The 22,226-nt window shown below is 43.3% G+C and overlaps 3 protein-coding genes across 3 annotated transcripts in view; 2 read left to right on the top strand and 1 right to left on the bottom strand.

Annotated features, from left to right (window-relative positions):
* Nucleotides 1-1,017: 1,017 nt before the first annotated feature.
* Nucleotides 1,018-5,306, top strand: LOC104941371 (carbohydrate sulfotransferase 12-like; the record flags this gene model as incomplete). The annotated part of the gene is made up of 4 exons (XM_010766462.1): nucleotides 1,018-1,184; nucleotides 2,285-2,428; nucleotides 2,505-2,812; nucleotides 3,969-5,306. Coding segments are annotated over 4 exons (860 nt in total), but the record flags the coding sequence as incomplete, so codon positions are not given.
* Nucleotides 4,917-9,622, bottom strand: sema4f (sema domain, immunoglobulin domain (Ig), transmembrane domain (TM) and short cytoplasmic domain, (semaphorin) 4F). The gene is made up of 10 exons (XM_010766461.1): nucleotides 9,451-9,622; nucleotides 8,743-8,897; nucleotides 8,469-8,650; nucleotides 7,931-8,069; nucleotides 7,594-7,807; nucleotides 7,388-7,497; nucleotides 7,144-7,295; nucleotides 6,962-7,017; nucleotides 6,618-6,808; nucleotides 4,917-6,438 (listed from the first exon to the last, which is right to left on the bottom strand). Exons 1-10 carry the CDS (start codon nucleotides 9,620-9,622, stop codon nucleotides 5,734-5,736), a joined length of 2,076 nt encoding a protein of 691 aa, XP_010764763.1. The 3' UTR covers nucleotides 4,917-5,733.
* Nucleotides 9,623-9,709: 87 nt separating this feature from the next.
* wwox (WW domain containing oxidoreductase) overlaps nucleotides 9,710-22,226 on the top strand; it is a 95,282-nt gene continuing 82,765 nt past the window's right edge. The window contains exons 1-4 of the mRNA XM_010766460.1: nucleotides 9,710-9,790; nucleotides 10,667-10,755; nucleotides 14,761-14,946; nucleotides 18,269-18,533. Of these exons, the coding sequence (XP_010764762.1) occupies nucleotides 9,710-9,790; nucleotides 10,667-10,755; nucleotides 14,761-14,946; nucleotides 18,269-18,533 (621 nt within the window). The remainder of the gene's footprint in view (nucleotides 9,791-10,666; nucleotides 10,756-14,760; nucleotides 14,947-18,268; nucleotides 18,534-22,226) is intronic.

The following is a 22,226-nucleotide window of genomic DNA, read 5'->3' as shown; positions in this document are numbered from 1 at the left end:
CGTAGGAACAGTCCTCTTCATCTTGTCGCCTGCTTTACAGTCAACCAGACCCTCACAGTGCACTTCATCTCAACAGCTATCAGCGAGGTGAGTGGTGTTTAAATGGATTGTAGCAGCATCAAAACAAGTTGATTCATTATAACCACTCATGCATCCCTCTGTGAGTTAATCTGATCAGAGTCTGAGTCTTGTGAAAGGAGACGTGATTTGTTGTGTTTAATGTATTTACTGAAGTGTGTTAGTTCCTGAGGTGACGCCTTGAATTTCTGTAGCTCTTAGCTGCTTTTTGCAAATGTGTTCTAATTGTATGTGTGTTTCTTCGGTCCTCCCGTAGGACACAATCAAATATTAGTTTTATAGATCTAGAAACCACATTTTATGAATGTCGAGCCCAGTGCACTTTGAATTGAAATATTTGACACCTTCCTTTATGTCTTAGACAGCACTCTGACTGGTATTTACACACTATTTATACAGTATTCAATCAGGAAGAAATAGGGATAATGGCTTTTACCATCATTCATAATATTTAGTGTTACTAAAATGTCAATCTTTTTGTTTCTGATTCATTGACAGCTCCCCTGTTGCTATGGCACAGTACAGAGGATTCAAGCAGCTCCTCGGATGTGTGGCATCCATGTTTCTCATTGCGTTGTCCTTTTACCAATGGGACATGTCACAAAGAAAACGAGGTGTGTGTGTGTGTGTGTGTGTGTGTGTGTGTGTGTGTGTGTGTGTGTGTGTGTGTGTGTGTGTGTGTGTGTGTGTGTGTGTGTGTGTGTGTGTGTGTGTGTGTGTGTGTGTGTGTGTGTGTGTGTGTGGGGTTCTTACCGTTCCTGCTGTGCATCCTGTTTGGTCTTCCTGCTCCAGACACTATGTTCATGCTCCACTGCCTTTGACAAATAGCAATTGAATAGATTAATAAATGTTGGCGCTGCGACCTCACCCCATAGTGCTTGCTTTTGGATAATTGTGGCTCACATTAACACTAAAACAAACATTTTGCTCTTATTCCAGAGGAGAGGATCCATGAGACGCAGGAGCTGAGGAAGCAGCTGCTGAGAGAAACATGTGGCGGGGACAAAGAGACATTCAACCACCGTTTAGAAGACGTCAGAGACAAAGAGCTGGAGAACCTCATTGTGGACGACAAACACGGCATCATCTACTGTTACATTCCCAAGGTGACACGCACAATACACCCTTATGGTACTAACTGAGGCTCAATGCACTCACTGTGTCTGTGCAGTGAACCAATTAAGCAGGTTCCTTTCAATAACTCTGAAAAATATGGACATATGTTATTAACACTAACTCACTGCATCTAAATTAAATAAAATAAACTACTTTGCACACTTTTCCAATGTATACTGTATTCTATGTTTATAATAGTAGTAGATTGGTCTATTTTAGAGTATTCTAACTTATTGGATACATTTTATATTGTGTATTATTTAGATACAAGACATTATCTCATACTGTTTGGTTTATTATTTCTATTTTTATTTGTAAATGTTTTTAACTCATGTGTAATGCCTGTTAAGATGCTGCTGTGACAAAACAAGTTCCCAATTTGGGATGAATAACGTATATCTAATTTAAACGTTATGTCCTGTTGCAAGCAGGTACATTTAAGTGAGAAGAGCAAAAAAGGTGGAATGCAAAGACAGAAATTCAATCTCTAAACCGATAAATAATCCTCTCGTAGACATCGCCCCTTTACTCCACCTTATTCTTTTAAGCTTATAAAACGTGGCACATTTAAACCAGGATATCTGCTGGTTACACAAGACTCGAAAACATGGCAGCCTGAGAGCTGAGATTTTTCCACCTAAACTAAATTCAGTTTCAGTAATCTTATTAACAATTATTTACCCTTCTACTATAGCGTGTAGATCCTTGTCCTTTTTTTTTAATCTGCTGGATAACCATATTAACAAAGACACTAATATCACTGATGTGCAACAACACTGGCTGTACATATGAAAACTGTTTTGCAAAGCCACTGCTCGTGCAATTTACGCTTTATTTTCAAATTTGTTTCAAATTTATCTGCAATTTGTCCGGCTCCTACAAGTTTCATATGTTCGCTAACATACTGCTACTTAATTTTTCCATGGTGTACTTATTTGCATATCATTTTATTAACATGTGCTTGCCTTTTTTGTTATTATACAGTATCTACTCTTTTTCCTCTTGCCTTTTATTTGCACTGTACATTTGCTGCTGTCACACCTTACATTTCCCCACTGCTGCAGAATAAAGGATTTCTGATTTATACCAGGTGGCGTGCACCAACTGGAAGAGAGTGATGTTTTCCTTGACCCAGGACGAGCCGTATCCTGACCCTGTCTCGATTTCTCCTGATTTAGTCCATCTCCCCAACACTCTGCCTCTCCTGAACAGCTTCCCAAGACCAGAGATGAAGGTCAGTCCACACAATGACACATCAAAAGTGTCTAACGGTTACAACCAGGAAGCTTTAACTTTTTTCTTTCCTACAGGCCAAGCTGAAGCACTACACAAAGTTCCTGTATGTCCGGGACCCATTTGTGCGTCTCATCTCCGCTTACAGAAACAAGTTCTGGCAACACAATGAGTACTTCTACCAACAATATGGCCGGCACATTCTGCGCCTGTATGCAAACCAGCCTGACCCTCCACAGAGTGTGGACGAGGCCAACACATCCGGGATGAGGGTCTCCTTTCAGAACTTCATCCAGTACCTGCTGGACCCTCTGACGGAGAGGAAGGAGCCGTTTGAGCCCCACTGGAGGCAGATGCACCGCATGTGCCACCCATGTCTCATAAAGTACGTTCATTAATGTCTGTTTCTGGACATGTAAAGTGATCTATGGAGGAACTACTTTATACACAAAGTACACATGGAGCTTTAAAGGTCCCCTATTATCCCATAATCCCCTCTGTTTCAGCTCTGTCTGTTACTTTAGATGAAAATAAGGAGCCCCTCCCCACGCCCCTCTGAGAGAGATTTGGTTAAAAAGAACACAATGGTGCTCTAGGAGGAGATTCAGGTGATAAGGTGGGGGGGGGGGGGGGTACCTTGGTTGGTGATTGGCTAATGGTTACACAACCCAAAAAAACCATTATAGCATTACGAAGTTGCCAAATTCCGATCAGCTCATTTTCAGACAGGTTTTTATATCAATGGATCAGGACAAAAAGAGAGAGAATCTTTTTTCCTGAAACTTTCAGAATCTCTTAACGCAGAGGGGACACATGTTGATGTAGAAGAGACATGAAAAAGTGGATTTTGCATAATAGGTGACCTTTAAGTGCCGTCGATACCCATGAACCACCTAATCAAATCCAAAATTTATCACAAATTAATAATACTATATTAAACAAAGACCAATGCCCAAATATAATAATGAAACACCTTATAGAATTTATGCTAAAAACCACACTCTCTCTCTTTAAAAGACATCAAATAAATTCAAATATAGTTGGGATAACTATTCCAGATGCAGAATTTGACTCTCACAGCTACAAGACATCACAGAGGGAATAACATTGACATTGGGTTTAAGTCCAGACAGTAAAAAAATAACACAATATTTCTTCTTAGAGTTTGTTTAAGACCCTCAGCATACAAGAAACAATTTGCAGGTCAGATGATTGTTATTCATTATGAATGTATTATTTAATGTCTGACTTTTAAGGATTTGTCTCTGAATGGACTTCATTGAAAACCAATTAAGTCAAGCCTTGTTGATGTTGTTTCAATCTTGAGGTTTTCCCTATAGCTTTGTGAATATACACTTCAATGATTTAGAATTGTGTTCAAATAGGGAATCACAGGAGGGACACATTTCAACAAGACAATTACTTATTGCTGCGGCTGAGACTGAAATAAATACAAGAACCCTGGGACGCATATTACAAATGAATGCAATGTCAACACAAAACAATGCTGTGGTTTGACCTGAGTTTGTTTGACCTGCCAGGTATGATTTTGTGGGCCATCAGGAGACTCTTCAGCAGGACGCCTCACAGCTGCTGAAGATCCTAATGCTGCAGGACGACATCCAGTTCCCTCCTTCCTATGAAAACATGACCACACCTGCTTTTCTGTTAGACTGGTTCAGCGCAGTGCCCCTAGAAGACAGGAGGAAGCTGTACGAGCTCTATGAGGAGGACTTCAGGATGTTCGGCTACAAAAGGCCTAGAGAACTGCTGGATGGTTGAGAGGACATCATGACCACTAACTCACTGCTGAGCAAAGAACAATCTGTTAAGGACATGACAAATACTCAACCACGTCAATTTAAGTTATTATAAGCATTGTGGTTATTTAAAGGCATTTGTCTTTGCACAAAAGTCTTGGGAATTATTGTTAGGGGTTAGGATTAAAGAAAAAGCATGCCAGGAGGTGGGTAACAAATAAGCAAATCCACAATAGTTAAAAACTAGAAAATCAAAAGACAGGGAGATAACTAGGACATGGTGAAACAACAAGGGAAATAATACAGGAAGTGATGACAAAATGATACAGAAAGTGAGGAAACTAATTCTAAATACACAAAAGCCTCATTGACATGAAGCACAGGTGGAACAAGCCAGGGTGGGGCAGACAATTACAATGGCGGGAAAACAAACAGAGGAAGAAATGAAACAAAAAAAGACACCATGGATGGAATGAAGTCTAGTATGTTTGATTTTTTTTTATAAAAATGGTCATGAGATAAAAATCATAGTACATCAATAAGTCTCAACCAAAATGTCAAACTTAAAGGAAATGTAATATCAATGGAACTGTACTTAAGGATCAATGTATTATATATCTTAATAAAGGTACACACACTCAGTCAGAGCTACTTTACACACACTTGAAGAATGCTTACATGTTTGATTTCTGGGTGGAGGGGGGTAAGAGAAGCACACCCACAACCAGACACTTTTTTATGCTTTATTACAAAACAACATGACAAAAACAATACATCTTTTAAGTTCCACACTCACAAAACAAGGTGATGGTGGCAAGGTCCATCCCGTGAGGCTGAAATACATTTCACATTCACATGTTCCAGTAGCTGTGAAGGTGAACAGAGACATGTCACCTGTCAGTTTCTTGCATGTTGAGATTTCCACACTGACACGTATCGTCCTGCTGAGCTGTGTGGCAGTGCAGGCAGGGACAGCCCCGTCACTGGAGTCCGTCTGAAGGACTCTCTCCACGGTTCTCTGCTCTCTGACAGCCACATCGCTCTGCCTGAAGCCCAGGATTGATGCTGCATGACGGGACAGTCTGTGGCTCAGCGGTGTGTCAGAGAGAGGAGCAGAAACACAGAGAAAGAGACAGAGGTGCTGAGAGATTCAAAGTGTCAGGAGAATGAGAGAGCAAACAACAACAGGAGTAAAGGAGAAAACAATATGGCTTTTCAATGTCTACACGTGTAGACACTTCATCTTTGATTTTTTTTAAACATTTAAATTGCGCGACATCACAATCAGCTTGGACTCTTCGTATTTACATTTTATATTATGACACATTTTTCAGCTGTGGCTCTCATCCTGAACGCCTCACAACACTGGTTTCTCCCGCACATGCTTAATAAACGTATCGTATATTTCTCATATATCTCTGTAGTCTCTCTTCATGCCACAGCTCCCGTTTAAAGGCATTTAGCAGTAGCCATTTTGCATCCGTCCTGGGACAGTTCAGTTTTTTTTGAGGATGCTAAATGGCGCATCAACTTTTACATCAACCTTTCATATTGAGCTTTCTTCACACTGAGCCAGTGGTGCTGGTAATTTAAACATGGGAAAGCTTGCTATCTCCTCCTCTAGTCCTTTTATTCCATCCCCCAACGCGTCCCCCAGCCCCTCATCCACCTCATCCCCAGACTCCCTCGTCCCCAGACTCCCCCTCTCCCCCGTCCTTCCATCCAGCAAATCTGCAGCTAAAATTTCAGAGGCGAGCTTCAGTCCACTGTTGCTGGTGTTGCAGTTGGAGTACAGGGAGTTCCCGTGGCCATTGCTGGGGCTGATCAGGGTGCCGCTGTAACTATTGCCATGGTGACCACCATTCCCATTGTTGCTGAGGAGCGTTGTGGTCGTGTTGGAGGTCACCGTCCCGTTGCGTTTTTCCGTCAGCCTGAATCCATCGGACAGCAGGCTGGCGCTGCTCGGGGACTGGGGCGTGGCCGAGGAGCCCAGCAAGTCCCGCCCCTTCTCTGACGACAGCGAATTATCCGGCAGGTGGTGACCCTGGTGGACAATGCTGCGCCGACGGGTCAAGAAGTAGAGGAGGAACGCACCAAACGCTAAACCCAAAAAGAAGAAAAGGATGTAGATGGCCAGCACGTGGCGCCCCCCTGCTGTCACCACTACTCCTCCAGCATTAGGTTCTTCTCGAGTCAGTTGATAGGCTGCTCTGCGGCAGGGGGTCAGTTCTCTGACTCCTGGCCCTGCCTCCTGGAGAATAGCAACATGACACAGAAAAATATGACTGTTTTAATCTCGCAAACAGTTAAAACAGGTACTTTTAAACTCTGCAGTTTGCAGTTAACTGGGAGTCTTATAGCAGGATTCAAATTTAACAGGCTAAATATGCAAAGCTAAGTTTTGAATAAACGTATGTTTTGCCTGTGTACCTGGCAGGTGCAAATGTAGTCTCCGAGGCTCTCCTCCGTGACCGTCACCTCCAGGTCAGAGTTGTGCTGCCGGGTGTGTCTGTGGGGGGGGTGCTCCCAGCTGCAGGGCCTGGGAGACAGCTGGACACATGGCAACAGGAGACGCAGACCAAGAGACACTCGCAACTCCCTCATGGAAGGACTGCAACGCCCTGGAGGAGACGGCACGCAGGGAGCAGAAGAGAAACACACAAGGAGAATATGTTAATGTTACACAGGCTTGAAACATTTTTGCACTATTTCTATTGTTATCTTTGCCAAAATTACATTATAGCTTTTTGAATAAAAAATGAAATCACGCTTACCCTCCTCTTTATCACACTTTCTCAAAGCGTTGTCAACCACATCACCTGGACCAGGCCTGGACACACAGAAAACTGGTAATTTTGTACACATAACCAAACCACTTTCCAACCCAATACTGCTGCTGTCTGCCTTTATTTTTACATTTGGAAGGTTTCCAGTTTTATATTCCAGCAGTACTCACTCTGCAGTGGTGGGCCTGCAGGCGGCCTCCTCTGTGCTCCAATCACAGCCCAGCCCTCTGGCTCTGGCACACTCTTTACAGTCGGAGTACAGAGTGCAGCCTTCAGCCTGGACCCGAGCCAGAGACAGGGGGCTGCCCACCAGAGCCAGACCCTGCAAACACATGGAGACATTACAGAACCACTGAGCTGCAAAACAGAGCAGATGGAAATATGCAGCATGTGTGTGAAGAACTGTGCCAATACCTGGTGCAGTAAGATGTTGTTGACGGGCTCCTGTGAGCTGAACAGAGGAATCTCCTGCAGCAAGGTGGCGTTCTGTCCCACTACCGCCACCCGGTGGAGCTCCCCTCGATCTGCAGCACACAAACACAGAGTTTTGAGTTCATTTCTTCACGCTTTTGTCTTTTTTACTCCCTCCTTTCTTCTGAACCCTGCCTCCCTCTCCTCACCTGTTCCGAGGTGCAGCACTGCTCCCTTCTGCCTTTCTCCGCCTCCCATCTGCGTTACAGCCAGCTTGGTGTATCTGACTCCCTTGCGGACCAGTAGAGGTGCTGCAGTAACGCTGTTCTCCATCAGCGGGTGGTCCCTCACAAAAGTCAACACCTTGTCGGGAAGTTTCAGGGAGGACTCGTAGCCCTCGGCCTTCAAAGCGTTGTTCAGACACTAACAAATGTAGAGGGAAGGATAGAAAAAGTCTGAGTTATTTGTATATAATGAAAGGTATTTTATGAAGTAGAGGTGCTGATAGTACATATGCAGTAGTTGTGTGGTTGAACAGTTTAGTACCTGTCCAGGTCTTGGTGTGGGGACAGGTTCAGGGTTTATCCAGTCGCAGGTCTTCTTCAGCTCTTTAAAAGGGCCGTCCATCACTTTGCTGATTTCAGCCAGACTGAAAACACACACTGCTGACAACTCCTCATGCTCCCTATGAAGAAGACAAATAAATGTTCACATTTTAGGCCATGCTTCTGTTACATTTGGAGGGAAAAGGTTAAATTAAGTTGTTTGATATGAAAAGAATAGTTGACATTTTGGGAAAAACACTTTCCATTTCTTAGTGAGAGTTATCTGAGAATGTTTCTCACACTGTACATTCAATAAGAAACTACAGGCAGGAGACAGTTAGCTTAGCTTAGCATAAAGACAGGAAACACTGCAATCTCTGCTCACTCTGCCTCCCTAAAAAATATTCTTTCCCTCCTTTAATAGCTGGCAGTTAATTGTCAATGACGCAACCTAAAATGAAAAAATACATAATCAATTACATAAATGAAATTAAAAGTTAAAAGAAGCTCTGTTTTCCCCTGCCTGCTCCTCAGCTTACCACTGGGAGGTGAACAGTCCGTAGAACTGAGTGCTGCTGGGGTCTCCCGGAGTGTGTTGCGTGGTGAAGACGTCAGTGAGGATGTTGTAGCGCTGCCCGGTCGGTCTGTCCTCACACACCAGCTGCGCCTTGAGGAAAGTGGTCCAGCGCCGCTGCAGGGTCTTCATCCCTCCCACATCAGACTGAACAGACAGTGGGAGAAGACGAGAAATTAGGCAATTGATCTATCAGTCAATCGGTCAATGTATCACTCAATTTAATCGCGATGGGTTACCTTGCAGACTCGTGCCACCCTGGGGACTTTGACTTTGGTGTAGAGGTCGTACTCTTTGGCCACCTCCGTGAAGAAGAAGTAGATTTTGTCGTCGTCCCCTATCGGGTTGTTTTCTGCAGACTCCTCTATGAAGGCTGAGCTCACAAACTCTGGGTCTGAGAAACACACACACACACACACACACAAACACACACACACACACACACACAGTTTGACAGGCCAGTGTTTTATGGTCACCAGTTGGCTCAACTTCTTTTTCCTTTACAGTACATGTGCCACTTTGTGTGTGTGTGCGTGCATGTGTGCGCCTGTGCCTATGAGGTCATTAGGAGCAATTAGCTGCGGCATCGCTAGTTAGAGGCCTGCTGATGGATTGGAAACATCCAGGCTAACACACTTCTTCAGATACATCTCCCTCCATAACAAACACTCTCTGTGCTCACAGTGTGTGTGTGTGTGTGTGTGTGTGTGTGTGTGTGTGTGTGTGTGTGTGTGTGTGTGCGCGTGTGTCTGTGTATGCATGTATAAATACGCCCTGGAGCAGTTAAGGTGTCTGTAAAATGCCTGAAGAATCTCATTTCCATCAGAAGGCACTCTTAACCCTTTCTTGTTTTCTTTGTGCTCACTGCTCCATGGAGCGTCCTTGCTGTGAGTGTCATGTACGCTTAACTCTGCGGAGACAGACAGGCAGAGGAGAGAGACATTCACATATGACGCACACAGACTGGAGATCTGATCGGGGGGAGGCTGATAGGGGCGCAGCAGCAGCCGTGGTAGTGGCGGCGGATGGAGAGCGAAACGCGGAACGCTGTTCCGGGGGTAATGTGAGCTGACTGCGTTCCTCAGGGATTGTGGGCAGGACGAAGGGGAGAGGCAGCATCAGGAATACCTGGTGCTGCTGAACCCAGAGCCCAGCTGGGAGTCCTGGGAGCTATATCTCAATCCTTTCCCCTCTCCTGCATGAGGGATGAGTCTAATGGGCCGTTATTTTAAACGGAACACGCTCCACTTCGGTTCACGCTGCACGCGCCTGCACATCACATCCCACGTGAGCTCATATGTTGTAGAGAGATTGAACCAGGTTTGTCTGTTGAGAGGGCCTGCACTGATTAAGATGTAGAGAAGGGGGAGAAAGTCTAAGTTCACATGCTTTATCCAAAACAAAAAAAGCCATGGACTCTTATTTAAAAGATATGCTCCTTGAGGCCTTGGCCCCGCAGCAGAGACGCTACAGTGGGATGGAGAGCATGATGCATATTTAGTCCGTCTTCCTCAGTGTGTAAATGCAGCTATGCATTCACTTCTTAAGTCATTTATCTTTCTTTTCTCCTCTCCTATCCTCACCCTGTCTCCTAACATATGGTGTGCAAAGATGTGCCACACGAACGCACACACACGCACACGCACGCACACACACACACACGCACACACACACAATTGTGCAGAGAACGTACAGGATTGTGACCACGTGTCAGCATTCTTACACATTTTTTTTTACTAGGCTGAAAGAAAGTTGTCAAGTCAATTTTATTTATATATTCCAAAATTAGAGAAGACAATTCAGCAAATTGTCCGGAAATGGCTTAATATCAGTACACAGCATCCTTTATCCTTACAGCCTTGTTTGAGATTATAAAAGTCTTCCCTAAAAAAACTTTTGATAATGAAAATAAGGAAGAGATCTCAAGAGGAGAAAACAAATGTTTGATTAACATTTTCAACAGAGTGATTTGACCTTTTTATCACTTTAACCTGGAATTGTGTTTGTTGGTCTGTTCCTTTTTTGCCAAATTTTGGTTATGAAGACAAATGATGCTGACAGTTTGATTTTGTAAAACAACCTTGAGATAATGGTTATGACAATGTTGATTTTTGATGCTGCTGTTTTTTTAAAATCATATCTTTGTGTTTCCTTTCTCTACAGCACAAAGCAAGGGTGGAAGCCATGATGTGCGACCTGGCCTCGCTCCGCAGTGTCAGGGAGTTTGCTGATTCTTACAAGGCCAAGAAACTGTGAGTATTAGCCATAGTATATTTTGTCTCTCTGATATTTTAATGCATTTGGGAAAGAGGAGTAAAAAGTATATTCTATTTGACCTTATCTTGCAATCTCCTTTCTATGATTGCTCAATCTTTTAGAACACAATAACTTCTTTAATTTATGAATCTGCTCTAAAGATGAAAAGTTGCTCTATGCAATGTTACAGTTGTGTGTTCGGGCTAAAGGAAGGATTACAGCTTCCCTCCAAACTCCAAGGTAGCTGTTTTAAATTGAAGCTCCCATGTTTAAAAAAAAACTTTTGGATCTAAAAACGTATCCAAAAAAGGTCTAGCAGCACGTCCAACTAATAAATCATCACATTGTCTTTCAGTCATTCATAGCTCACGTAGCCTTCAGTACCATTTAAACTTTAAAACTGATTTCATTCTGCTTAGACAAAGGAAAGAAAAACATAGGAATAAAGAAACAAATAAATAAAAATAGTGAGGACTCAACAGAGTCTCTCATTCACTTAATGTCCGTTACTTCCCACATACACCATACTTAAAGGACGTCCAAACTGTTACTGATGGACACCATATGGACAAGGCCCCAGGAGTAAATTTGTCTATTTATGTCCGCTTGCTTGACATTGGTCGAAACAGACGACCAGACTTGATGACTCTTATTTTGTGTTGGTCAGCTTTTACCGCATGTGTCTTGCGTACCGTGTTCGGTCGCACAGTTGCTATTTTGGGGTCATGTATTCTGTCATCCATACTGCTCATCCACCCGCAGGTGTGTATGCAGGGGATTGTGTGTGTGTGTGTGTGTATTTGTGTGGGTGTTAGTGTCAGGGGAGCCCCTTGGGGAGAGGCAGGGCAGTCATTGCCCGTAGCAGCCCTGGGGCAGGGTATGGCCATCCAGGACACGTGTCTTGGGTCACAGCCAAACCTTACCGTGGCTTCCCTCACCCTGTGTCCTATTGTCCCCTCCAATAACGTACATGTATCCATCCCGTCCACAATGCACTACATTAACCCCCTTTTATATCTACTTCCTTCAGAAACCCCTCTCCTTGTTCAGTTTTTTGCATATCCCTTTTTGCAATTTGTTTATCTCCCTCTCTCTTACACATGTTGTCTCTCCGTCTCTCTCTGTCTGTGTCGCTCTCTCTCTCTCTACCTCAGTATTTTGGCAAGGTTGTATTTCTTCATTAGCTGTGCTGTTGGGGGGGAGTGGGGGAGTCCCAGGGGACGTCAGAGTACATTAATTCTCATCAGAAGGCGAACAGAGCAGAGTGGAGGCTGGGAGCTCTGAGCTGTGAATGGCACTGGGCAGCTGTCTGAGTCTACCACCACTCTATTACTGCACGTATGTCTTCAGGCATAACACACACAGGAGCGTGCACACACAACATGCATGTATATGTGCATACATGCACAGACACACACTCAGACAATTCTGTGAGCAGACGCACATACATACAGTTTTGTAAACACAGAGAGACAAACGCACTAAAACACCCACACAATAATGCTCCTGCAGCGTGTCAATGCCATGTGAAATGTAATCAGAGTCTTTTTCTTTTCCTTCTCTCGTTTCTCACTCCCTTGCTTTTAAGTGCTTTAGTCAGTGGCTTTCACGCTGCTTTGTGTTCCATTGACCCCGATTCTGTTTTAATTGCCTGTCCTTTGAAATGAAATTACCTGGATATTGATATTGTTGAATGCAGTGCAATTTCATTGGGATGTAATTGATGGAGGACAGCGTTGACAGAATACCCCTAATACAATTTCTACTGAACGGTCCGTAATTAACACACACAATTTGTTTTCACCTGTGATTTTTTTAAACTGCATTTATCCTGTACTAATTTCAAACATATTATGTCTAATAGGTGGTCTTTATAAACACATGCAAGCCACTTCACATCAGTCTAGCACTCTCTGCATTGTAGTGACCACAAAGCTGTTGAATATGTGTATGTCTCTTTACATTTCACAGGTATACACTTCTGGTGTGAGTGTGAATATGGATCAGGATGAATGGTGGACGCATGTCCGTATGTTTGTTGCCTGTGCCAGTTTTCCTGTTGCCAATAAGTGCAGTGTTAATGACCAGCAGTCTGAGCCCAGCTCACACAGGCAATCTCTTCCTGCTGGCCCACATTATCACAGAGGTCAGGGGTCATACCCAGGGGGGTTATTTAAAGTAAATATATAAACTGATGTCTCCCTGTTTGGTAGTTAACACCCTCGTTTGACCAGCGCTGAGATTGCACAGTGCACACAGTGTTGTGTGAGTTCTTAATGTGGAGAGAGGGACTATGGTGCGCGGCAATAGGCCTATTAAAGACATTCATTAGACCTGCGCTTATGAGAGAGGGACTAACTGGTGGGCAGTTGAATTAACAGGCCTTTTACAATACCAGCAGACTCACCTGAGGCCCATCTGAGCTGCGTGGGGGAAATCGCTTCCCTGGCCAGAGAAAAGTTGGTTATTAGAGTTTTTGATCACAAATGTATGATACCCTTTGTGTGACATACTGATTTTTTATTATTGGGTAATGTCACAAAAAAAAGGACACAAATCGGATTTAAATCTTAAGAGGTGTTTCTGACATATTGATCCATTTTAAAATAACAGCTTCATTGAAAAGGTTAAAAAGTTAGGTCAAGAGTTCAGGCGTGGTGTTATTGTGCAGCTTTGAGCCAGCACATTGAGCCAAGAGTTTTGCTTTGTATAGCACAATGTTACTGTACTTCACACTCTATTAGACAGGGGAACACTGGGCCAAGAACAACCAACTTGTTTTGTTTTTTCTTTCAGAGCAGAACTTCACATCACAGCTAACTGTATTACTCGTCTATCTTGTTTTATCAGGTATAAGCGCAGGTCATAAAGGTAATTTATTTACACGTATTGCCTACTAAGTTAAGTTAAACATCCTTTCCTCTTTTGTTTTTTTGGGAGGAAATGTGAAAACCTTGCTGCTGCTTTGTGCTCTGATGATAATTTGCTGAGGTCGGCATTCTTCAAGTTGACTTGAGACTAGGCTTGTGCTCTTTAATGAACCTTGTGTGTTCGAAGGCCTGAAGGTGATCGTACAGTACACTCCTATGTAATAGCATGGGATGGCTCATTATAGCAAGGCATAACAATTCACACATTAATTTTCCAGCATCCAGTTTTTAATTAATCCAGTAGGCAGTCTTAAACACAGGGTACACAAATTGCCTTCGGCCTCATAATTAATTCTAATGGAAGAAATTAAAAATTGGTGGGGTGTGTTTGGATTGTTCGGCTGTGTTACTGTGGTTTCGAGCTCGCTGGAGCGACGCTGTCACCGACAAGGATCTCTCACTGCCCTGACCAATCCAGCAATCTCCATTCTCTGGCACGCGAGCAGGGAGTGTTTCTCACTCGCCCACACGATGTCTGCAAGAATAGAAATGTGTTGCGTGCTGTTCTAAAGCACATGCTTTCTTTTATTGGTCCCTGAAATAAGTGAGTGGTTTTTTACATCATGACTTGTATTTCCTTTAATCTGCTCTCTTCTGCTCAGCCTTTTTGAGTCGATGTGTTGGTGGGTTTTGTTACTCAGAGTACTTACACAGAGCCGGTATCAACATCCATTACTTTCACCAGCCTCGTGTGTTGAAACGGTTTGAGATTGCTTCTCAATGTGTTGTTGCTGTTGGACTGCAGCCAGCTGTATTCAGTATCTACAGTACCTGTCGGGCCATGGGGAGTTTCACTGGAAACCTCTGTATCATATCAGCATTACTGATGCTCTGTCTCCGTAGACCTCTTAAGTCTACCAAACTGGAACAAGACACCCCGTTTCCTTTCTCTGCCTTGACCTCTTACTATTTCATTTTTTTTTTTTATTCTTATCCCTGTCTCTCCTTACCTTTTCTTTGGCCTAAAATGGTATGGAAATCCCCCTTTTATGCTGCTGTGTCTTCTTTGTTTTCACTTATGATCAATAAACAATAAAACATCTTTTACCTTCTGCTTTCTTCCCTCCCTAGGCCCCTTCACATTCTGGTGTGTAATGCAGGCGTGTGCACTCAGCCCTGGAGCCTCACGGAGGACGGCCTGGAGTCCACCTTCCAGAGCTGCCATCTAGGCCACTTCCTGCTCGTCCAGTGCCTACAGGAAGTGCTGCGTCGCTCTGCTCCCGCTCGTGTTGTGGTGATATCTTCTGAGTCCCACAGGTAAAGTGTGCATTTGTATGAGACACACACACACCTGCTCTCCATTAAATAACTTCTCAAAAGAGCTACTAGAGGTAGAACTAATTATACAGGGTACCTAAGAAAAAAATGACCTAATCCGTGTTACACATTGTATTTTATTGCCTCAAAATGACCTTAAATGACCTGTAAATCTCGTTTTTCCCTTCCCAAAGTAGCTCGTCTTGCCTTATTTATGTCTCTGGGTTTGGAGGTATAATGATCTCCTGGAAACCATAGACAGACGTGAATTGAACAACCACTTCTTTGAGGGACTCTTGCATAATGACATGCTTCTGAAGCAATTGTGTAAATTCTGATTATTGCCAATATAAATACAATTTACTTACACACTACCTGACGATTAACACATTTTTGTTTAAAAATGTTAGAAACAATTGTACCTACTTAACGCTCCAAAAAATGTGTCCTATCTAGCTACAAGGTAAACATTGTGCTTTTTCACAGAGTAAATTATATGATAACAGGTTCCATATTGTAAAATTAAACCACCTGGCTGAAAAGTTAAGGAATTTTGTTCAACGTACGCAGCACCACACTGTGGTTTTTCCTGAATTCCCAACGTTCACAGTTAAGCCATATTAAAGTCACCAACTTTTCATCTGCAGTCAAGCAGTCATAGCTGCAGTTTTTCACTACAAACTGGTAGCTCAGAGCTAATGCATATTGTCAAACATGACAGCCTCACTCACTGAAAACTCATTTCCTTCCACACGCTGTCGCTATGAATTAAACGTATCATCAACATGATGGATGGATTTATCAGCTAAAATTAACTTTGATCAAGTATCTGCTGCTTTCTCTCTGACCCCCTGACTCAGCCCCTTTCTCCCTGCTTTTCCCTCCGTCGGCCGACTATCGCTTTTCAATTCTCTCTTTTTGTACATTCACTTTATAGGTTTCTGTTTTTCCTGTCATTCAGTAGACAGGCATGATGTCTTGCAGTGATCTGTGAGCCCTGAGCCATGTGTTTCAGAGTCAGTGAGTGTGTGTGTGTGTGTGCAACATTGATCCAGTCTTGAGTCAGTCAGACGACCAAGCAGAGTGATTGATCGGAGCTCGGCAGAGTGACCTGAGACAAGGAGAACATACGCAGAGTTATTCTAGCAAATCAAACAGCAGCACTATTACCGGGGCCCTCGCATGAGTTATGTTATACAGACTGCCATGCATGAGAGGACTGGAGCAGCGGAGGAGATGGTTTGACACTCAGATTCACTTTGGGTCACACTGCTATTACATGCTATAGGAAAGGAACAGGAAGACAGAGTAGCAAAAGCTTATCGAAAGAAAGCGCGTCATGAAGGGAGTATTGACAGCGTTTGATTGATGCAAGACTTTTCTTACACAGTAAGAACAGTGAGGTCATACAAGTGTTGGCAGGGTGCTATTGAAACTGTGTCTACTATTTATTATATATCGCTGTAAGGCCAAGAATGATCAGTTATTCTCTTCACTTTTTCGTCCTACAGCTTCCTCTCTCTCCTTCTCTGCCTCCCCAACACATATACTCACCTTTCCTTCTCTCCTCTACACGCAGCAGTGGCTTTAACCCCTTCAAAGAGGGCTTAGTCAGGACCAGAGAGAGTCAGTTACACACTGACAGACTACAGGGAGGAGAAGAAGAAGCGAAAATAGACAATATCTTATATTACATCTTCCATTCTGTGCACCTCATTCCAGACCTATATTACATCTCTTGAAGTCGCACCCTTTTTTGTTTGTGTTACTTTCCGTTTCCGCAGATTTCCCGTTTATTCACTTAGCCTCCCCTCACACGCAGTGTGTGACCCCTGACCTGGCAGCATATTGTATTCCCTAAGCCCCTTGTCCACTGGTAAAGCATTGACCTATAAGGGACAGGGGTGGAAGAGATGGACGGACGGGTAATGGCTGGACGCTTTATCAGTTTCCACCACAGGGGCTTACTGTGGAATTGGCCCAACACAGGTTTACTGCATCAGATCTGGTCAAACAAGGGGAGATGTTATCCTTAATGAAATTACCTCTGAGAGATCTAAGCTGCAGCTTTGGCTCTGTACTTTTATGTACAGAATATTTATTTTAGTTAACCGAAATCTATATAATCTATATTTCATTATGCTCTTTTATGTGAATTATCAGGCCGAGTAGTTCATGGATTGCAGCGAGAATTTATATCTCCCGCATTTTAGGTGTTATAGTAATAAAGAGGCAACATCAAAGCCAACTATTAAGATCAAAGTACGTTGGAAATTATGTCTAAATCTATGGTGTCACACATGTTGGACCTTTAACCATGACTATAAGCTATTATGAAATTCAAATAAAAAACAAGTTATCTGATATTCAACAAAAAGAAAAACACATGCTTTTGAGTTTGGACCCCTTGTTATCTATTTCTAATTAAAAAACTTACATCAAGGGACCACTGAGATGTTCAGATTTAAATAATAGAGTACCCTGATTAAAGAAGGAAATGCATTTCCTAAGTTTTAGTTGTCTGAAAACAGTAGGCCAAGCTGAAATTGAAAAGGATGTTGACGTGAAAAAGGTCAGTAGCCCATTAAGTCATCCAAAGGTTGGTTCCCCCGATTCTGGAAACTCATCCTGGTAGTAAAACAACATTTAGTTTTAACCAGGCACAACTTCAGCATAACGCGTGAACAATTTTGGGGGGAAACTGCATTAGATGCTAAATCAATTGATTTATCAACCTCTACTTGCTAAAGTAGTTATGAAGTCGCGGCACATGAAATGAAAAGCCTGCAGATGTTGTAATTTAGCCAAGCAAGGATGTTGCGGAAGGCGACAGTAAACAAGAGGCAGCGAGCTTGTAAAATCACAACAAGGAAACCAGGTGACATTTTGATTGGTTGTTTTCTAATGACTGCATTAATATGTGGGATGTGTTCCGCCGGTTTGGAGCCTATGTCTCTCTCTCCCACACATACTCAAACTCGCACGACACCCAGGGAGTGTGGTTCTTGTTCCCGTGTATTGTGATGTTATTGCGTGACTGCATAATAACACAACGAGTAGTGTAATGTTTAAGAGGCCTTGTCAAACATCTGGAGTTTAACAGCTCAGTCGCAGGCAATTAAAGAACATCATGTCACGTCTTTGATTTGTATGCAGCCAGCACCACACATCTGGCGACACACACACACACACACACACACACACACACACACACACACACACACACACACACACACACACACACACACACACACACACACACACACACACACACACACACACACACACACTCTGACTCCTCTTGATCTGCACTCTGTTTCAGGTTCACAGACCTGATAGACTCCTGTGCTAAAGTGGACCTGGCCCTGCTGTCGCCCCAAAAGAAAGACTACTGGTCCATGCTGGCTTACAATCGCTCCAAACTCTGCAACATCCTCTTCAGCAACGAGCTCCACCGCCGCCTCTCCCCTCACGGTGTCACATCCAACGCGGTGCATCCTGGGAACATGATGTACACCTCCATCCACAGAAGCTGGTGGCTGATGACCTTTATCTTCTCTCTGGTTAGACCCTTCACCAAGTCTATGGTAGGACACAAAACCAATTTAAAAGAAGTGTTATAACCTTGTGACTGCTAAAACTGTAACACAACCTGATCAATGGCTGCCAACTGAAAACCTTTTATAACCTACAGATGTTGGTAACTACCAGATTGGATTGGTTTACATTTGGTAACTTGAAGAGTTGATCTGTAACCTGCTCTCATTTCCTACATGGAAAGAAAGCCGGTGAATTTACCACACTATATTTTTGTTCTCGTGTCCCTTACTCAGCGTATATATTTGTCTTGGCACGTTCCAGGGAGAGAGGAGAGGAAAGGGATGGAGAGGGGTTGATCTGCTGAGTGCTGAGGGCTCAGGGAGAGAGCCTGGGTTTCACAGATAGAGAGATAGTCTGTGGTTTGTTTTCCTCTTCCTCCTGTCACTGTTTATTTAACTCTGAGATGCGGTTCCCCTATCCTCTCACAAGGGTAGGCGATATTCCAGATCCTGTGTAGCGCGACTATTAGGTTACAGTAAATGCACTGCACAAACTCAAGTCTCTACTCCTTTGCAGTCATGTACTCCAGAGTACTAAGATAATTATCTCTGTCAAATATGTTTTTACCATCTACCCCATTCCCATCAGGAGAACCTATTACCAGATATTTTCAGATGCATTATCTGAAGTTTTAAGTCATATTAGCAGGCCTACTCAACTTTATATTTCACAGACCTGTCTGAGAGCAGAGTTACAGTAAAGACGTTATGTCCTCACAGGCTGAGGGGTACAAAGGACTCCAGGTGCTGTGCCGAGACCTGCAGTGTTTTATCTCTGTAATTTAGAAAAATAAAACAAGATTCCCTTGGAGAATTGACACTTGAGTGTGATGGTGGTGGGAGTTAGCGTGTCCCTGTGACCCTGGGAGCTGTGTTATTGGGTTAACAGATAGGGTCTTCCTTTGGTAAACTTGTACCATGATAAGGGGCTTGGTAAACACAATTATCATTCTATGGTGGGGAAGGAGCTAAAGGTCCCGCAGAAGATACATCTGAATAAAGTTTCAAGTATCAAATACATACAAGTTCTGTGCCTTCATTTTTAAGGACTCTGATTTGAAATTGGCCTCTATACATCTTTGTAGGTAGGCCTCCCTTTTTTTGGCCTATGCTCTCAGTGCTTTGGAGTATCTGGCTTTCTAGTTTGTCTCTCTTTGTGTTCAGAGGAAGGGATGGAGACTTCTCATAGCTATGTTTATCTTACAAAAGTGGGTCTTGCTGGATGGGTGGTTTCAAAAACACAATGCTTTTACCCAGGAGTCTGCTGTTTGGGTACGGTGTGAAACCATAATTTATTTATTCAACTTGTAACTTTTGAACTGAAGTAACACCACTTCTATACTTAGTTAACCTAAGCCACATCTTATTTTGAAAATATTGTGCATAGTGTATTTTGACAATTGTGTTGCCTGACACACATAAAGTAGCGCATAACAGATATCTTACACACCTTGTGTGAAGTTATTATGACTTTATTGCTCACCTGGGCAATGTTCGATCGAGCTCTGAAGAGAGGAGATTAAAGGTCCCATCATATGCTTTTCTTGTTATTACCCGTCCCCTTGTGTGTTATGAAGCTTTTTATGCATGTAAACGGTCTGCAGAGTCACAAACCCTCAAAGTACATCCTGTAGCGAGTAAAACTCTAACACAGAAAAGACCTGTCTATGCTGCCCCAGAACGCCTCGTTGGAAATTTTTTCTTCCAGGGCAGGTTGACGTCACTAAGTCCAAATGGACCAATCCGCACACACACACACACACACTCAGCCTGAGTTCCGCGGAGCTCCACAGAGCTCAGACCCCATGCAGCAACCAGGAAACGACACCAGTAAGCCGGCTCACACTGTCCGCTCCTCGTGCCCCACAGGGCGGAGCAGCGAGCCCCGCAACGTCCCGCCAACACGGCACCCAGACCCCACGGAGCATTCTCATCTGTTTGTCATTACTGGTGTCATTTTCTGGTTGCTAACAAACGCCATTGTAACACATAATCACTGATGTTCAGCTGTAACGGTGGTGGACTCATCAGAACAGAGTGGGCGAGCTGACCAATCACAGCACAGTAGGCTCATAGGAAGGGGGGGGCAGGAGCTCCAACAAGGCGTGTAGGACAGAGAGTGAATACACATACTATACAGAGATGCTGTATGAGAAACTAATGTGATCTTGGAACATTGAAAAATTTAAATCTATTCTAGTAGACCTCCACAATGGAATTATGATCAGTAGAAATGGCCATGACATGGGACCTTTAAGATAAATAGTCTGTCTGATCTGAACCTGGGTGATGATTTGTTATTGGTCTTCTTGAAAATGAATAACACATTTTCATGCCATACAACAATTTTCTCATGCAGTGTTTGCATTGGAATGAGTTGTAACACATCTACTGTACAGTAACTATGTCCTGTCGATAGCATCTAAATAACATCACAAAGTTAAACAGCTCAGGTTTCCTCTCAAGGCAATAACCTCTATAGTACAGCAACTCTTGTGAGTGTGTGGGTGTACAACACATGACTGCATAAGAGTGTTCATAGCACATGTGTGTGCTTATAAGGTGATGTAAGGTGCCGGAGGTTAACGTCCTCACACACCTTGGATATGAACGATAAAATACAACAGCATGATTTATCTTCGTCTATATTGTGTCCTCTGCTCTGTAAGACTTTTCAATTGTTAGCAGCTCTCTACCCTTTAGGCTCCATGGCCTCCTAATATATGCTTTACTTTGGCTATTACATCTTTCCATTAGCTAGTCTTCGTACTTTATCAATTTAGTGTTTGCACTGAAGGGAAAATGTGATGTGTTGAAAGGCAGCGTGTTGGAGTTTTAGTGAAGCGTTATTCTGATCCATCATGTCTGACAGAGACAAGGCCCCGGGCCGTCATTTGTCTCTCCTCCTTCTGACATGGCATGAGAGATGAGAGGAACTACTCTTCAGCACCTTTCGCAAAATGCCACGCTGAACATTTCCTCAATTTGACTTTTCACTAAACACTCCACTCCCCTTTTACCGTCGCTAACATTTGTCTCTTTCATCATTTGCTGTCTTGTTTCAATCTATAAACCTGGTCTGAGTCCATTTTCGCTGGACCAAAATCAGTTTAACATGCTTTCATAACCGGATCATTTGGAAGTGTACCCTAGAGTGTATGACACTGTGGTGTTCCTCGTGTGTGTAAGAGAGGGCTGTGTAACATTTTGGATGCGAGCGCACAGATGCAATTAGCAGAGCGGTTTCTCCTCCAGAACGGGGCTATGGCTTTTCTACACGTGGTTAATTAAACGTAGTGTGGATGTTAGTAAATATTAAAGGACAAAGGTAGAGCTAGTAATTAAATTCTGGCGTGCTGACACAGCGATTAGCCTAAACTCATGTCTGATAAAGGCCACACACAGACACACACACACACACACACACACACACACACACACACACACACACACACACACACACACACACACACACACACACACACACACACACACACACACACACACACACACACACACACACACACACACACACACACACACACACACACAGAGGCACACCCTTAAGCTGAGCATTTGCTCTTATTTAAATCTGGGCGTGATAAGGCCCCTGAAAGTGTATCCTCTTTAAAATCCCACTCCTCACTCCTTCTGCCCCCACATTAAGGGCTTAATAAAACA

Source organism: Notothenia coriiceps, unplaced genomic scaffold, assembly GCF_000735185.1.
Source record: "Notothenia coriiceps isolate Sejong01 unplaced genomic scaffold, NC01 NC01_scaffold00003331, whole genome shotgun sequence".
Classification (NCBI taxonomy): Eukaryota; Metazoa; Chordata; class Actinopteri; order Perciformes; family Nototheniidae; genus Notothenia; species Notothenia coriiceps.
The sequence above is the reverse complement of the archived record's forward strand: the minus strand, read 5'-3'. Positions and strand labels throughout refer to the sequence as shown.